Source organism: Mesitornis unicolor, unplaced genomic scaffold (assembly GCF_000695765.1).
Source record: "Mesitornis unicolor isolate BGI_N332 unplaced genomic scaffold, ASM69576v1 scaffold23168, whole genome shotgun sequence".
NCBI classification, from domain to species: domain Eukaryota; kingdom Metazoa; phylum Chordata; class Aves; order Mesitornithiformes; family Mesitornithidae; genus Mesitornis; species Mesitornis unicolor.
Window position 1 is genome coordinate 3,492 of NW_010200175.1, and position 16,787 is coordinate 20,278.

At 37.6% G+C, this 16,787-nt stretch overlaps 1 protein-coding gene across 1 annotated transcript in view; it reads left to right on the forward strand.

Annotated features, from left to right (window-relative positions):
• Positions 1 to 1,175: 1,175 nt before the first annotated feature.
• CFAP44 (cilia and flagella associated protein 44) overlaps positions 1,176 to 16,787 on the forward strand; it is a gene marked incomplete at its 3' end in the record, with an annotated part of 33,577 nt that continues 17,965 nt past the window's right edge. The window contains 14 exon segments of the mRNA XM_010189662.1: positions 1,176 to 1,287; positions 2,114 to 2,206; positions 3,103 to 3,271; positions 4,237 to 4,402; positions 5,388 to 5,490; positions 5,810 to 6,026; positions 7,572 to 7,689; positions 8,193 to 8,357; positions 9,585 to 9,740; positions 10,388 to 10,435; positions 11,523 to 11,622; positions 12,854 to 12,948; positions 15,312 to 15,518; positions 16,471 to 16,581. Coding sequence (XP_010187964.1) covers positions 1,176 to 1,287; positions 2,114 to 2,206; positions 3,103 to 3,271; positions 4,237 to 4,402; positions 5,388 to 5,490; positions 5,810 to 6,026; positions 7,572 to 7,689; positions 8,193 to 8,357; positions 9,585 to 9,740; positions 10,388 to 10,435; positions 11,523 to 11,622; positions 12,854 to 12,948; positions 15,312 to 15,518; positions 16,471 to 16,581 — 1,860 coding nt within the window.

The window sequence follows — 16,787 nt, forward strand, 5'->3', positions numbered from 1 at the left end:
GCATGTCTATTTTCAAGTTTTTCTCAGCACCCCTGAGGGCTAAAAGCTCATTTTAATTCTTAAATGAGATTATGCAGGACAGTCAGACTCTGGCAGAGACTCAGAACCTTTGGTTGAAGACTGAGGGCAGGTCGGCTATATAGTGACAGGAATGACAATATTTCTTTGCCCTCACTGTCCTTCTGGTGGATGGATTTATGTTTGGACACATTGCCTTTCCTCAAGTACCTGAGAAGTCTGAAATGCCTCAAAAGAGCTTTTCTCAAATGAATTCAGGAAATTAATTCAAAACAGGAAATGCATTTTTAGGGACTTTTTCTTGGTATCAAGGTCACGCTTACACATAAAAAGAGATTAATTCCCATCCTGCCTATAATTGTTATTCTGAATGTTGAGGTTTCTTTACATTCAACTTCTGAATTTTCTGATTTCTGATAGTATTTTATAGCTGTAGTACAACAGTATTTTTGCACAAAATCGCGCCAATGTTCATTTTAAGGTTTTATTTGGAAGTGGAGACCATGTTTGAAATAAAAAGGCAGAACAAATTTAGAATAAGAACAATGGTAGTGTGTTTTTTGCTTTTTTCAGGCACTTTTGATCAATGTATTTGGTTTTTATATGAAAAAATTTGGATCTTTCCCGTTCCAGAGGACAGTGGTAATTCCTGAAATTGTAGCACTCTGAAAATGATAGTCTGAAAGCCGAAAAATTGCTGAGGGGTGTTAGTTAAGCTGTTTAACGTTTTTTAAAATTGTGTTAATTTTATTGATTTGTTTTCCATGAATATAGAATGTTTTTAAGAAAGTCCTTTTTTCTTGAAGATTCATCTCTCCTGCTTCTTCATTCAAGATATTTGATGATCTTAGTATGTCGATCTCCTGATGTTTTCCACCAGAAAGGTGGAGGCATAGCCTTGTTGTCTCAAAAACAAATTTCTCCCCAGCATATTGAAGAGAAGCCCAAAGCATTTAAATCAGTCGCCAGCTTCCCCTGTTACACAATATTTAGATGAAAGTCTTTCTATAGCAAAGTACACAGAGCCTGGAGTCCTAAAACCTGAACCAATTAATTCACCCTATAAAGTGGGACATATCTTTGGGTTATCCATAGGTGTAGTGTACAGGCAGAACACAGATATTACTTTTGGGAATCTCCAAATGAAAATGGTGTAAATGGCAGATGAAGGCAAAAATACTAAAAGTTCCTTGTTACCGCTATCAGGTAAAGAGGACATGTCATCTTTACCAAGTGAACAGGAGGGAGCCGATGAGAAGTCAGCAGAAGGTGCACAGGCAGATCAGCGTGGTGTCCATGAGTATTTCTGGCCATTATACAGTGATTTCAACAATGAACATACAGTAGCTTCTGGCTTCTCCCACCACTCACCCCTCTCTAGTGTTTGTCTTCAGTTGCTGCTTGTGGTGTTGCGAAGTTTCATTTTGACTCTGGTCAAAGATGACCCCTTCCAGTGAAGTTCTGGGCTGACCACTGGGCTGACCACCAGCAGTTCCTGCTGTTCCTCAGCCCACAAAGTCTCTACCCTGAAAATTTTTGCTGCTTATGTTACACTTGAATTAAATAAATCAAATATCACCCTGAAAATTTTTGCTGCTTAGACCTGTCTCTCTAGCTAGTACTGCAATCAGTTTGTTAACTCTTTCAGTCTCTTTCAGTCAGAGACCTGTATTTCTCTTTTTAACACCTTTTTTATCTTGAAATACCTGTCCAGTGTCTATATCAGATGTTCTGCATCTGATACACATCTAACACACTAGATCTGGATAGCATGGATAATAAAATCCACTAGTGAGTGTCCTGTGGAAATTTGGAAGGATTTTTGATGCTTATATTGGTGCATTACTTTTGGCATTTGTTTGACCTTCATATCGTACATTCTTCCTGATGTAGCATGTATATCTTTCCTTCCTCTAAGTCTTGAAATATGTTTGTTTGAAAGCAAACTTCTCCCTACACTTAATGCTAAACAACATTGTTGGACAGAAGGGAGTTTTTTTTTTACTACTACATAATATTTTTTTAACATGGCAGATGTGAGCAAATAAGTGAAAGGATTTCATACTAAGAGAGTAATCCCAATTGTCCTTTGCAGAGAAAGGCAAAACTAATCTTCCAAAGGAATCACCAACTCCAGAGAAACAGGAGGAAGAATTGGAGAAAGTGGAATCAGACGCCGAGAGCATTGGTGAGTACTGCTTTCCACTGAGATGTTGGCACGAACTTAAAAACCCCACTACTTTCTAGTGTTCACTTTTTCACTGTTGCTGTTATGAACAGCATCTCAGACCAGTGCCACCAAGTTACAGTTATTGAGTTCCTCTGCTCCATTTCACTTGGCTTACCTTGTGTACTTCAATTTGCTCTTTCCCATGGCTGGTCTCTGACTCCTTTGAGGAGTTCTGTTTTCTGTTTTTCACAGAATGCCTAGGAGAGAAAAAACTCAAGATAGTGTGGAAAGCTTACAGAATAAGTAATGGGGATTTGATCTGAAGCATCAAACGGAAAAGTACTTTTAACAAGGGCTTATGACTAGTTGGAAGTCAAATTGACAGTATTCTGCATTGCAGTCCAGCAAAGAACTACACTGGGTCACACATTAGCAGTATGCCTTTTTGAGGACAATGTTGTCTTATGGTGGTCTGTTGTATGTGTTTTTACTAATTGTTTTGTATAACGGTGTGCATTCAATAGCTACTGAAAAGAGACACTTTAAACTTTGTTTGGTTTCTAAAGCTGAGCCCTAAACACCAAGCAAAGCTGAACTGAACTACCTTAGTAGATCTTGAGTTTTAAAAGCAATGTTTTTAAAGCACTCTCAGAATTTTTCTTCTTTAAATTCTTCAGTTTTGAATACTCATAGTAAAGTTTTTAAAAGCCTGAGGGAGCACTTATTACAGACTGTTCCAGGACAAGTTGTTACTAAGAAATGGTACCCCTGTTTTGAGCTACAGAGTGCCTATTACTCTGTTGAAGGAGACAAGGAATGTGTGAATCCTTTCCTTTTGCAGTTAGGTGCAAATATGAGCAAGGAGCCTGAAATTTATGGTGAATATAAATTTCCTTTATGTTCCCACTTCTCAGATGCAGAAGATGATTCAGAAGAGCAAGATAATATTTTGGAAGAACAAAAACAGCCTGAGAACGTAGAAAAGAAAATCTCAGAAACTTTCTTCTATAACTATGAAGATATATGTTCACGGCCATTTGTCACTGAAGGCTGTGGGATACCAATTAACCTTCTTACTCTTAAGTATCCTTTCTGTTGAGGCTGTGCAAATTTAAAGCTAAGGATATTTAATATATGTTCTTAAATTGTACTTGCCTAATTTGGAGTAGCCTCTGGCCTTAGTGGGATATCTTTTGTCGAGACACAGATAAGATTCCTCACCAGTTACGGTTCTGTGTGAATTTAATCTTAAACATTGTCTTGACCTAATAAACACTTCTTACTGGGCATAATGCTTACTGTAATAAGTACTGTTGTAGAACTATACCATGGCCCTCCCTTTTTGTGTAGCCACAATGGTGTTTCCCAAGAAACTGAGGTGGGGGCAGGAGAAAAGCAGCTGTGTACCTCACAGAACTGTTAAGGCAGAAGTGGGGAAGAAATCAGGTAGATTTGTAGCCTGGTGCTCAGAAGATCTAAACTGGTAGAATGAAGGAAGTGATGACCATCAATTAAGAGCTGCAGTAAGTCCTTTGCTAGGTAGAGTCAAGTAGGATAAGTTACGTGACTTTCACTTGTGCTGGTGTTTTTCTCTGCACAGTCAAGTTGCTGTTGAAGACTCTACATTGTATGTAGAGTGCCTGTGAACATTTAAGAAGTGACCTTGAGTGCTTCCATGGCTTGTTCTTTCTGTAGAACGGTTCCCAGTAATCTGATGCACACATTTTGTTTGAAAAGAGGACATCGATAGAATATTAATCCCTTGCAGCACCAAAGAATCCAGCAGAAGCAAGAGGTGTGCCCTGTAGTGGAGATGGAAGAATGGGATATGAACTTTAGAAGGTCTTCACTTGTGCCTTTCCCTCAGTTATAGATGCTTGATATATTTTAACTTCACTGTATACAGAACAAAACTATCTTCTACTGTCAAGCTTTTAGTTACCAGTTTCTGTATTGATATTTCAGTTTTGATATAAGCATTTCTATCCACTTAGTAAACTTTTCAAGAAAGTCAGTGTCAAACCTTTTCCATATCGAACTGTTCCCAGACATTCTTTTGGATATGACTGCACCAGAAGTGTAAACCTGATGATGATGATGGATAGACAAACACTGCTGTATATAGCAGGCAACCAGGTGGTGCTCCTAGACCTGAAAACTAAGTCTCAGAGTTATCTCCGGAGCAGCAGTGGTGGTGGAATTGGGTTTATCACGGTATGGATTTTGTCTCTTGTTTTAGGATGTTAGTCACAGACGTGAAATGTTTGCTTGGTTGCTGATGGGAGATTTCTACAGCTGCAAATGCATATCCATAAGAAAGTATAGTAGTGATTCAAGGACAGTGTATCTAAATAAAGGACAAATGTCTACATACCTAGAGTCCCAGGTTCAGGTACCTTAAAGGACTGACAAGTGCCAGCTAGGATTAATTTTTAGCACTATTGCATTCTTATTTAAATATTTTGGCTCATATAAGCATTTCTTTTTGAACAGTCCATCTCCCCTAGTCACAGCTGATACTAGTATAGTGTTTTGCTTGCAATTAAAATTTAGAAATCAATTTTCTAGGTAAATGAAGAGAAAAAAAATCTGGTTTCACTCTAGTAAACCCTCACAAAGATCTTGGACTTTCAAATGCTATCTCTGGATTTGAAGCACCTTACTCTGTGAATGACTCTGTCATCTCTCAGTTTTATTCTATGTGAGCAAGACTTTCAGAATACCATACTCAGACTGTTCTGCTCCACTGTAAGCAGCCTTTTCTGGGTTATCATGGTAAATCTTTATGACTTCGGAACAATGTTATTCAGGATGGCTTTTCTGCAGCTGTCTGCTGAAATAGGTGGCTGCTGACACAAATGTTGCTATGGAAAGATCAGCTACTGGGTTTATTAAGGTAGGAATAGTAAAGGAATGCATAATAAAGCAAATTATTTCAGTTTGTCATGTTTCTGCATTATTTGTGCAATTTACCATTTTGTGTGCATAATGGTTTCACCATTTTGTGTGCATAGTGGCTTCATTCTGATATGGAGCAATAGACTGGCAGTTGTTCCGAGTAAATGCACAGAAAAATGCAATCTAGTATTTATGGCAATATCTTTTGGCTAATGAATGAGTGAATTCAATAACTCAATAACAGGCAGAATAGAGACAAAGGTGTCATTACAGCATGCAAAGAGACTTTTGCTTTTTCAAGGCACACCCTACTAAGCAGTACTTTGCAGCAGGAGAAAAAGGAAAGAAGCCAAACCTCATCATCTATGATTATCCTTCACTGAGACCCTACAGAATACTGTGAGGTAGTGTAAAAAGTTCTATCTTCATTTTACACAAATGGGCCAGTGTTTATATATCCCAGCAGATGAAAAAGTGAGTCACTTTAAGTTTAGAAGCAAATAAAACCTTTTGGCCTTTCACAGCAAAATAGAAACCACTGGTTTCAAGTTTTTTCATTATTGCATGGGAGGAAATGTTTATTGAGTAGAAGTAGCCAACTGAGAGCTATTATCTAGAGAAAAAAATAATTGCAGTGAAAGTTGAGCTCCTTCTAAGTAGATTTTCCTATTGTTCCTTCCTCTTTCGTGTGTGTGTGTACTGGGGGCTTGTATGTTTCTTCAGATGGAACAGAAGAAGCCTATGTTTTTGGTGATTTCAACCATGCTGGCACTTTGCTGGCCAGTGTTGGGAGCAGCCCTGACTACATGCTGACTATCTGGGACTGGAAACAACAAAAGATTATGTTGAGGTCAAAAGCTTTCTCACAGGATGTTTACAAGGTCACATTTTCTGCTGATAATGAAGAGCAACTAACTACCTGTGGAGTAGGACACATCAGGTAGGTCTACTGATTAGGATTAATACATATCACATCTGAAGTCATGATAGGTAGAAGATACTAACGGGAATTTATCATTAGCAAACATTTAGCAAACAGTGGGCTATTTTACCTGGCCATTACAATTACACAAATGAGGAAATTCAAGTCCTTCAGCCAGTCAGCCAAGTCTTTTAACACCTTTGCTATCCAAAAAGGGTGATGTTTGATGTTGGATGTTGGTACCACTGGCTCCAGTCTTGTCATTTCAACAAGCACTGGGGAGAATTAATCAAAAGTCTTTATATATACATGTCTTGTAGCTGGTAACATAACATATATGCTTCCTGTGCCTTCTGGGCTTTCTACCTTTGATTTATTGAACTCATCTGTTCTTTGGGCTGCCATTAGAACTGGCTGCCAAATCATAGATCAGAAACCCTCTGATTCCACCAAAAGTCTGCAAGGAAGCCTTACAAAAGATTTGCTCCCATACACTCCTTTCTCTGTTAAGTTCATGGATTCTTTTCTAATAAAAAATAAACCACAACTTTAAGCTTTTTGGGACAGAGATCAGTTTTGTTTTCTGTATTTAACCAGTGTTCAATGTTAATACAGCAGAGACTTAAGATACGACTTGCATGCTATAGTAATAGAAATGATACCTTTAAAATTATAACACATCTAAAGTGTCTTTGAATTTTACAGAGGTATCAGATCAAAATCTGAGATTTGCTCTATAGTTTGGTTGCAAGGTAGGTTTCAGATAGCAAATAGTTTATTTAGACCTAGAACAAATGTGGTTTAAAATAAATTATTTATGGAAATCTGCCAAAAACTCTTTTATAAACTTTCTTTTGAGCTAAAATACTCTCAGTAAACTCTGACATAGCTTTTAAAACATGATAAACATGTCCTTTCACCCAAATGTGGTCTCAAATTCCAATTTCCAGCACTCATCTTGAATGTTATACCCAGTGAACTATCCCTAATTGCAGTAGATGTTATTTTTTCTGTAATGCAGTAATTTAAAGTTATGTTTTATACTGCTAAAAATATAGTAATCAATTAGAAATAGCTATTAAGATCTAGGATAAAACCTTTGGCTCAGTGAGATTTTATAGTCAAGCTCACGTCCATGGTGGTACCTTGGATGAAATTCAGTGAAGACCTTAGTCCCTTGGATTTACAAAGTTGAGCATCATACACTGAAGACAGCAGGAGTAAAATAGGTATCCCTAACTGCAAGTATTGGTTGTAGCTGGAAAGATGTAGCTATTTATTTTACACTTATTTACTTTAAATAGTAGTTTAATCTTCATTCTGCCCATTCAAAATCCTTTTCCCAGCTTTTTCTTAGGGGTAGTGTAGAGAAATGTTTGTGTAGTTACAATTCATTATCTCATTTAAAAAAGAAATACCCAAAGTCTTCTATGAAAAAGAATAATAAATGAACAGTCCTTACCTCAGAGGCATCCCTGGTAAGATTATTACAACGTCTGAGAGAAACTGAAGAGTATGTTTAGGAAATCTTTTTTCAGAGAGGGATGGTTTTTCTATACTTAGGTTCTGGAAGATGGCTCTCACATTCACTGGTCTCAAGTTACAAGGAGCTTTGGGCAGGTTTGGAAAAACAGCAGTGACTGACGTTATAGGTTATGTGGAGCTGCCTGATGGAAGGTAAGTAAGAAGTTTAATTGATTTCATGTTCTCTCTCATGTTTTGATATAAAGTCTACTGATTTAAGTAGGAGAGTTACTATTTGCTTCAAAGTGATTTGAATGAGACCCTCAATACATTTATCTGATAAGCTAATATTGGCATTAATTTGCCAAAAACTTGGCTTGCTTTGTAATAGTTGAAAAGTGTGGTTAGTATTGTAATTCCCAGACAAAAGATCTCTGTTGGCTTAGAGCTGAGGCTCCTTCAATTGGGTAGTGAAAACATTAGTGTAAAAAAATTCAAAGACCGTTAGCCCAAATCTTTTAACTATTTTAGTACATGTAAATTATGTTACATTGCTAAAAATTTGGATCTTTTCACCTTTTACGCCTTCTATTGCAAATATATGTACATTGCTATCAGTTTAATGCTTTTGTGGAAGAAAGCCACGAATGTTAACCAGATCCTTGCCAGTATTTCTGCATGGTTAATTGCAGGTTCTTCTTCTCTTTACTTGCATTGAAGGTTATCTCAGGGACTGAGTGGGGCAACTTTCTGCTTTGGGAAGAGGGCCTCATTAAAGTAGAGCTCTGTCGAGCTGGACAAAAACCTTGTCACAGTGGCCCTGTCAGCCAGTTACTTCTGGATGAAGGAGAACTTGTCACTGTTGGAAAAGATGGCTACGTTCGGGTGAGTTTTTCTTCTGCTCTGCCTTTAGGTGTGCAAATTTGTGGTCAACTGGTAAATGTTATGTATCTTCTTTACCAAGGCTTATTTATGGAGGCAGTTTTGCAGTGCAGTTGCTCTCTGAGGGTAAACTTTTAGAACGAACAGAATAAGAGCTTATCTCCACAATGTATATGTTTGAATCAGATAGTCTTTACACAACATTCTCTATTTAATAGTAGTAGCTAAATCACCTTTTAGTCTTATAAATCAAAATAATTTTCATTGATTTTTTGAAAGCTTTGTTTTTGGCTGCAATCTAACTGTTTTTTTCCATAGTTTTGGTTAATCTTTACCATTTTCAGGCCTATTCATACATTTGGTGTTATTTTAAAGGATAAACTATGGCAACATTTGAGATTACTTTTCTACTTATTTGAATGGTCAGATTATTAATGTTAAACTGACATAGAAATTAACTAGTATCTTAGAGATACTTGTGCTGAAATAAAGAAACAATTAGAAGAAAAGACATTTGGCATCCTGAAGTTAACATATAATTCTATAAATTAAGGTTAAAATGGTTTTCTGACCCATACTGCCAGTTTCTGATCTCACCTGTCAATTATCAGTGATTTTGTAATCTTGTTTGCCTGTTCTTTAAGGGAAGACAACTGCTTGATCTTGTCTTCTGCTGGTGTGTGAAAGGTCCAGACTATCAACAGTTAGTGGAGGGTTTCAAACACCCTGTGGTTGCGTTTTATAAATTGACATTATCCCATTAGGAAAATTTGCTTGGTTATAAGGATGCTAACTGATGTTTTGTCCTTATCCCACAGAGCAGAACATGGGTGTGTTAGACTCTTCCCATTCTTTCTTATGTGCTGCTCAGCGTGAGCAGTGCTCAGCATAGGCAGATATCACTTACTCTCTGTAGTTCTGAGGCTGCCATCCATGTACAGCTCTGCCAGTGCCAGGGCTGAATTTAAGCTGATGCTGTTTCAGAATTGGACAAAGAACTTTTACATATACTTTGCATTGCACCCAAATGTATCAGGTAGTAGTTGCTGATTGTCGTCGTTCTAGGTTACATTCAAAGCAGTGAGGAAGATGTGATAGGTTTTATGCTTTATCTGTAGAATCTACACTCCTCTGGTTCTCACAGTTTTGAATTTCCATATTAATCATATTTGAAAACATAACCTGACCTTTAAAAAACCCTTATTTTGTTATGCTTTCAACTCCATGAAGGTGTGGAACTTTGAGACAATAGATGCTGCTGATTCTGTGGATGACACAGGGTTACTGGAGGTGGAGCCTATGAATGAACTTCATGTTGGCAGGAAAGTCAGTCTGAATTTCATGTCAAAACTTCATGACTGCGGACAGCCCATTTGGTATGCTCAGGTAAGGTATACTCAAGTACATACATTTCTGTGGATAAACACAGAATAAGAGAAGTGATGTTAAGTAACAGCAGGAGTCCATTACAAATCAGTATGGGTTTTTTTGGTAGAATTCAATCTTCTGGATATACATGCAATCTTAGATATATATAATAATCTCCTTCTTTCAAACACTAGAACAGGCTTCCTAGAGAGGTGGACTATGTCCCAAGCCTGTCAGTGTTTAAGAGGCATTTGGACAATGCTCTTATTAATATGCTTTAACTTATGATCAGTCCTGAAGTGGTCAGACAGCTGGACTAGATGTTTTAGGTCCCTTCCAAATGAACTGAACTGAACTATTTTGTTCTAGTCTAGTCTAGTCTAGTCTATTATGCTATGCTATGCTATGCTATATTTTTAGTGTAAGGTAAGATGTGAGGTTCTGGCTTTCAGAGCCAGAACTGCATAAGAATAGGAGAATGACAAAAGGTATTGTCCATTTTCTGTTATTCTGGACTGATGGGTAGGGCTGATCAGACCAACATCACCACATTCAGTCATTTCACTTTCTTAATAATCATTAAGGAATTTTTAAGGAGTCACCATGGGCAGTTTTATTTCCAAATTGAGTTTGAAAATATTCAATACTTGTTTTTATTTCTTCAGGATAGCAATGGAGCAATCTGGAAGCTTGATTTGACTTTTTCAAATTTGGTAGGTTTGTTTTCTTTTTCTTTCTTCGAACTTCTTCAATTCCTTTGCAATAACTTCCTCTAACTATACTGGATGCATCTGCAATTAAGTTTGTGTTTTACGAAGCTGCACAGTTGAAAATTTTAGCATTGAAATAGATTTATTACCCTTAAAAATATTTTTGTAATGTTATTGATTATAATGATTGTACAGCATTATAAAAAAAATTGATTTTTGATTCCTGAATTTTGTCTGCCAAATTCAAGGTACCTTAAAGGTGTTTTATCCTTATAAATTGGCAATAAAAGTTGCATGGATGCAGGATATTAATTCAAGGATATTAGTTTAATATATCCTATTTAGATGGGTGTTTGGAAGAGTTATTAATGTTGTCTCTAAATGACATAAAGAACCAGGAAAAACAAGGAGAAGGTGAAATGCATTTCATGTGTTTTATCCTACTGATAACTAGTGTTATTACTGGAAATGTTTTTGATGGAGAAAGAGGTGACACAGTAAAAATGGAAGCATTTAATTTTTGCTCCCAAACATATTAAAGTAAATGGGAACAATCCCTTTGCATGGATCCCTTTGTGTTCTGTGGCAACAGGTAAAAATATGTTCCAAGAATTTTATGGTAAATGAAAGATGTACAAAGCGTACTATAAACTAATGCAAAACTAATAAATTGCTGTAAAGACGTATAACCTAGAATTCCTTGGGTGAAATGGTTTCCCAGGCAGCATAAACTCTATGCTTGAGAGCTTTTTCTTTGCCTTCAAAGCAACATCTGTTTGTTAAAAATATTAATTTCAAGCCTGAAACCAATTAACAAAAGGCATTATCCTTTATTTTCAGATAGAAAATTATGGAATTTTAAATAAACCTAATGTTCCTACAATAATGTTGCTCATGACCTTCCTATGAATATTTGGATGAACACAAAAAAAAAAAAGAAATTGCATATAGATCCCTCATGTATACCGAATTTTGTTCACACAAACAGCACCTGTGTAGATTTTTCAAGTTCACTACAGGTGTGGCTGGTAATACCTCGTAAGTGCAGCTCAAGAATGTAGCAGAATTTCTGTTCTGTTTTGCACTGCAGACTTGTGATCCAGAGTGCCTGTGTATCTTTCACTCTGGAAGGATTGAGGCCATGAGTGTCTCCCCTGTTACGTATCTCATGGCCACCACTGCTCTTGACCGTAAGTACACTATTCCTTTCCTCTCATACCACTGTAATTATTGTTTTTAAAGAACAATGATGTTTGGTGTGGAACTATTCTGTTTTGAACTGAAATTGTGTATTTGCTCTTGAAAAGTCATTTCACAGACAATTGTTATTCCTGGGATCAGTTCTTTAATACTGAAGACAAGTCGTTAATATTTTGAAATAATGCATTAAGGCTGCTTTATTTTAGAAGTCTGGGATTTTACCAGAAGAAGTGTTCAGTAGGAAACTTTGTAAGATTTTGTTTATTCTGAAGAAATGGCTGAAATGCTGAGACATTTGGTTTGAATTACAGCACTTGTATTCAAGGCTCCAGATCGATAAGTGTTGCAATTTTTGTTTTGTAAGGAATTACATACATCTCTAGCATTGTGCAAATCACTGTGAATATTAATATTTGTGGCTTTCTTAGAAAATGCAATAGCTATCATGCTCTCGACAAGAACTAACATGTAATTGCAGACATATTTATTTAACTTACATAAATATTGCAATTTAGGCCTCTCACAGTTAGCGTTATGATGCTTTGAAAGAAGAACCACTGGCCAGAACATTAAAATTGTCATTTACACTTCTCAGAAAATACTACAAGGTCTTTAACTCAATTCTTGTCAACAATATCTTGTAATTTGTCTGTGTTATACAACATACATGCGCTTCTAGCCTGAAGACAATCTCCTACCAGTTGAGCAAATGACACTTAGGATATATGCCAGCTGGAATGGAATTTTATGCAGACCAATATGTGTGTCTACAAATCTGTTAATTTCACCTCTGGTGAAATTGGCTTTTCTTTGGACAATCTCCCATTTTCATCAATTTAAACATTTTCCATAGCATATAATCTTTTCCTATGTTGTCAGTACAGATTTGCCTTACAGAACACCACAGTTCTATGATTACTTGAAAATTACATATGGTGAGCAGCATGGGACTTCTTATTACAATCCTCAGCCCCAACAACTCTTGGGAGCTTATAAGTTAGAGAGCGAAAAAAGCTTATGTTTTGTTCATGAACACCACACTAGCTGTGGTTCTCTGTAACCATCAGTCATGTCTTTCCAGGCGGGTGTTTGACACTCAAGGAGAAAAATTAGTAACATTCTATCCAGGTTTTAATTGAAATAAAGAAACATTTCTCCATAAATCTTAAAATGTTAGTGAAGTTGCAAGAAAGAAATTCTTATTGTCTTCTTTCCACACAGGGTCAGTGTGTATCTATGATTTCATCAGCAACAGTCAAGTGAGTGAAATTAAGTTTAAACAAGGAGGAACAGCACTGACGTGGGCACCTTGTGTTGTGAGTTTTGGCTAGTGTGTTTACAATAATTCATAAGGGCCTTATGAGCCTGCCATCATCAAGAAAGTTGCTCACCATACAAGACCTTAAAGAAGTCACTGTTAGGCCATGGGGGAATTTACTGTAGTAGTATGTATAGATAAATTTGTGGAGCACCGTGTATGTATACAATACGTGTACAGTTTGACTTTACGGTGGATTATCAGGTATCCTACTTTGTGTCTTTCTGAGATTTTAAAATCGGATCTCAGTGTGCAGTCCCAGAAAATAGTTTATAGGCTAACAGCTTCTATGTAGCCCACGCAGAGTAATTGTCAATTAGTATGAGTTAGTTAACACATTTTGAAATGACAGCCCAGACAATCCACAAACGTTTGGAGATAAATCATAAAATGCTGTTGCCAGAACTGATCATTTGTTGAGTGTGGAGTCTATCACTTTTAGACATATTTGCTAATTTTAATTAAAATAGTGTCTAGTTATGTTCTTGAGGAAACATAGCAAGCCTAGTGGGTTAATTAAAAGCAAATTTAGAGAGGAAAGTGCTTGCTTGAATTTCCAAGACAAGAGTAATGCTAGGACAGTGCTCTTATAACTGTAATTCTGGCCATGCAGACTTTCAGGAATGCTGTTAGGTCAAGACCTATACATTCAAAAGGTAAGCTGATTTCCAGAGTAAATTGTACAGCATTATAAAACTGACTCAGTTCAGTTTTACAAAAGTTGGTACTAAACATAATCTGAAAAACCAAGGGTACTTACTCTATCTAGCTGCATTTAAAATCCCATTAAAGACATACGCATAGCTTAAGGTGCTCGAATGTATTTGAAAATCTGTGCTGTTAATCTAAGAAAATGTCATCCAACATACTTCAAACCATCTGTATACCATAATATCCTCATAGGCAAGCTAGCATCATACAGGTTAGATAAGTGAACAGTGACATGAATTTTAAACTGCCTAAATGGCTAAGCCCCAGGGGGTAGTGATCAGCAGCACAAAGTCTAGTTAGAGGCAGGTCTCTAGCTGTGTGCCCTAGGGGTCATTATTCTTCATTAATTACCTGGACACTGGAACAGAGTGCACCCTCAGCAAGTCTGCAGATGGTACAAAACTGAGAGGAGTGGCTGGTATTCTAGAGGGCTGTGCTCTTCAGGAGAATCTAGATAGACTGGAGAAATGGGCTGAGGAGAATCGGGCTGAGGAGAATCTCATGAAATTCAGCAAGGGAAAATGTGAAGTCTTGCATCTGGGTAGGAATAGTTCCAGGCATCAGTACCACCTGGGGTTCCACCAGCTGGAAAGCAGTTCTGCAGAGAATGATCTTGGGACACCAAGCTGACCACAGGCCACCAAAGAAGTCCATGAGCATCCTGGGCTACATTAGGAAAGGCCATAAATTTGAGGTCCATGAGCGGCTCCTCTTGACCATTTACTGAGCAATTGTATTGTAAATCTTCCTGTTACAGAGAGGCTTTTTAAAATAACACATCATAGACTGATCTCCCCAGATCATTATCTGGGAAGACAGTTACCCCCAGCTCCCTTCTGAACAATAAACTTTTTCATACCTAAGATTATCCTCTTGCCTATTGTTCACAGAGTTTATCCATTCACCCTAATCTCTTCACACAGCAATTCTTCTGGTCTCATTTCTGGTGTGCGTTAATATTGATCCGTGCCATGTCTGGAGCTGGCTCAGCTTGTAAATGACTTCAAGACACTACCATGTATGGCTAATGTCAGCTAAATCTGCAAGTCCAGCTAGATCCAGCTAAAACAGTCCTGCTTCTGCTAACTCTTCTCTTTCACAATTCAAGCATTGTTAGCAATTGGCTTACCTACAGGGCCTAGGTAAAGACTCCATAGCCTCCTCTTTCCATCTCATGTGGCTATCTCTGTTGACAACTGTACTTGACATGGAGTCAGCCAGACCCAAGTCTGTGCCCTCACGTCTCACACATTCATACCCACATTCGATGCCCAATATTATATTCAGGGTAATACAATTATTCTTTTGAAATCCATCTCCTCTCCTTAAGAAGCTACTGATGTATTTGTATATCAGTATATTCCTCAGGCGTTACAACCACATCCTCATTAACGTTTCCAGTCTCAGTGGCATATTATCAGTAAAAAACCCCAACAATCCAAACAAAAAATATCCCCCAGTCCTACCTTTTACAGTAGCGAATTGGAGAGAATAATCAACATTTCCTATGTGTAAAACATTCTTTGTGCTTTAGCAACATTTCCATGTAAGGTGAGTGACAGGTTAATACAAGAGCATGTGCCATACATTTTCTTATTCTAAGCTCTCAGATGTACACTGTGCTTTTTTTCTTCATTCTTCTACTCAAAGGTAAACTCTAAAGGAGGTCTCATTGCTGTGGGCTTTGAAGATGGCGTTGTCCACATAATTGAAGTTTATGATCCTAAAGGACTGCCCATTCTTGCAGGACAGGCCAAAATGAACGCAGAGATAAATCTGAAACACGCTTTCAAACCTCATTCTACTGCAGTTACAGCCTTGGCATATGAACGAAGTGGAGATGTGCTTGCCACAGGGGTATGTACCACTTCTTTTGGATGTTTTTATTAAGCCACAAATGCAGAGATTATTTAAAGAGATAAGATAAAGGTCATTTATTGACAACAGATATACTTCTGATTCTGCAGCTGATCACTTTTTGTAGTTCTTTGCAGTGCTGGAGGAAGAGAAGAATCTGTTTGCACTCACATTTGTTTTCTGAAGGAAAGCAACCATGCAATTCATACAATTAATTTTGTGAATTACTGGACTGTATAGTGTGAATACTGTAATCCTCCTTAAAGTTGGATTTGGTTCATTTTGGAATTAGTTTAGTGGTATCTTGGAATTAGTAAAAGCAAGTCTGTTTGTACACCACCTTGGCAGCTCTCCAGCTGCTACCCAGCACTGCTTGGTCTTACAGCAGGATCGACCAGTTGGTTTGTCAGTGTGCCTGATAGTCTTTCAGATTATTTCCAGTCAATGTGGTCTGTCTGTAGCTAGCGTTCAGCCACGATCAGTGCATTTGCAGTTAGGTATTTCTTGAGCTGAATCACCATGCATGTCACTTAATGCAGGATTTAAGCTGTCATGGATCATGTTGTGCACCAGTTCTGGATTTTCTTGTTATCTGGGGAAATCGGCCTGTGTTGTCTTATCTGAAAGATCAGGCCTGAGCTTTAAAGGGTCTCCTGGGGCAAAGGACAGAAAGCATATGACTGGCAATGCCAGGCGAGGGCATTTGCATCAGGGCAATTAAAGGCTATAGATGCACCCAAAGCCCTGGAGCAAGGTGGGCAGGATTTTTATTTCCTCCCTGTAGTCATCATGGAAATCCAGTTCTAAGTTCCAAGGCACTTATAAGTCCCCCTGTCAACTCAGAACACATTAGAAATATGTGTTTATGTCATAAAGAACTTACAGTCTTTTGGTTTTTGGCTGGCTTTTAGTCAGTCATCATCTTTCTTTGTTTTTTGGGTTTTTTTCTCAGAGTAAAGACAAAACTGTGTTCTTCTTTGCTGTTGAAGATAAATATGAGCCAATTGGATTTATTTGTGTCCCTGGGCCTGTGCAGGCATTACAGTGGTCTCCACCTTCTCATGTGAGTAATGTATATCTGTTTTCTTTCCCTCCCTACAATGTTAAATTGTCATTTTGAAAATAACTTCCAATGAAATAGATGGAGATTCATGACCCTGGCCATGTTCTCTACAGACAACACAAAAGATGTTTTGTTATTTTGTTCTTCATGCTGCTTCAGAATGACAGGTTCTGTGTAGCTGTATCCCTGGTTCAGTCATTTTGGAC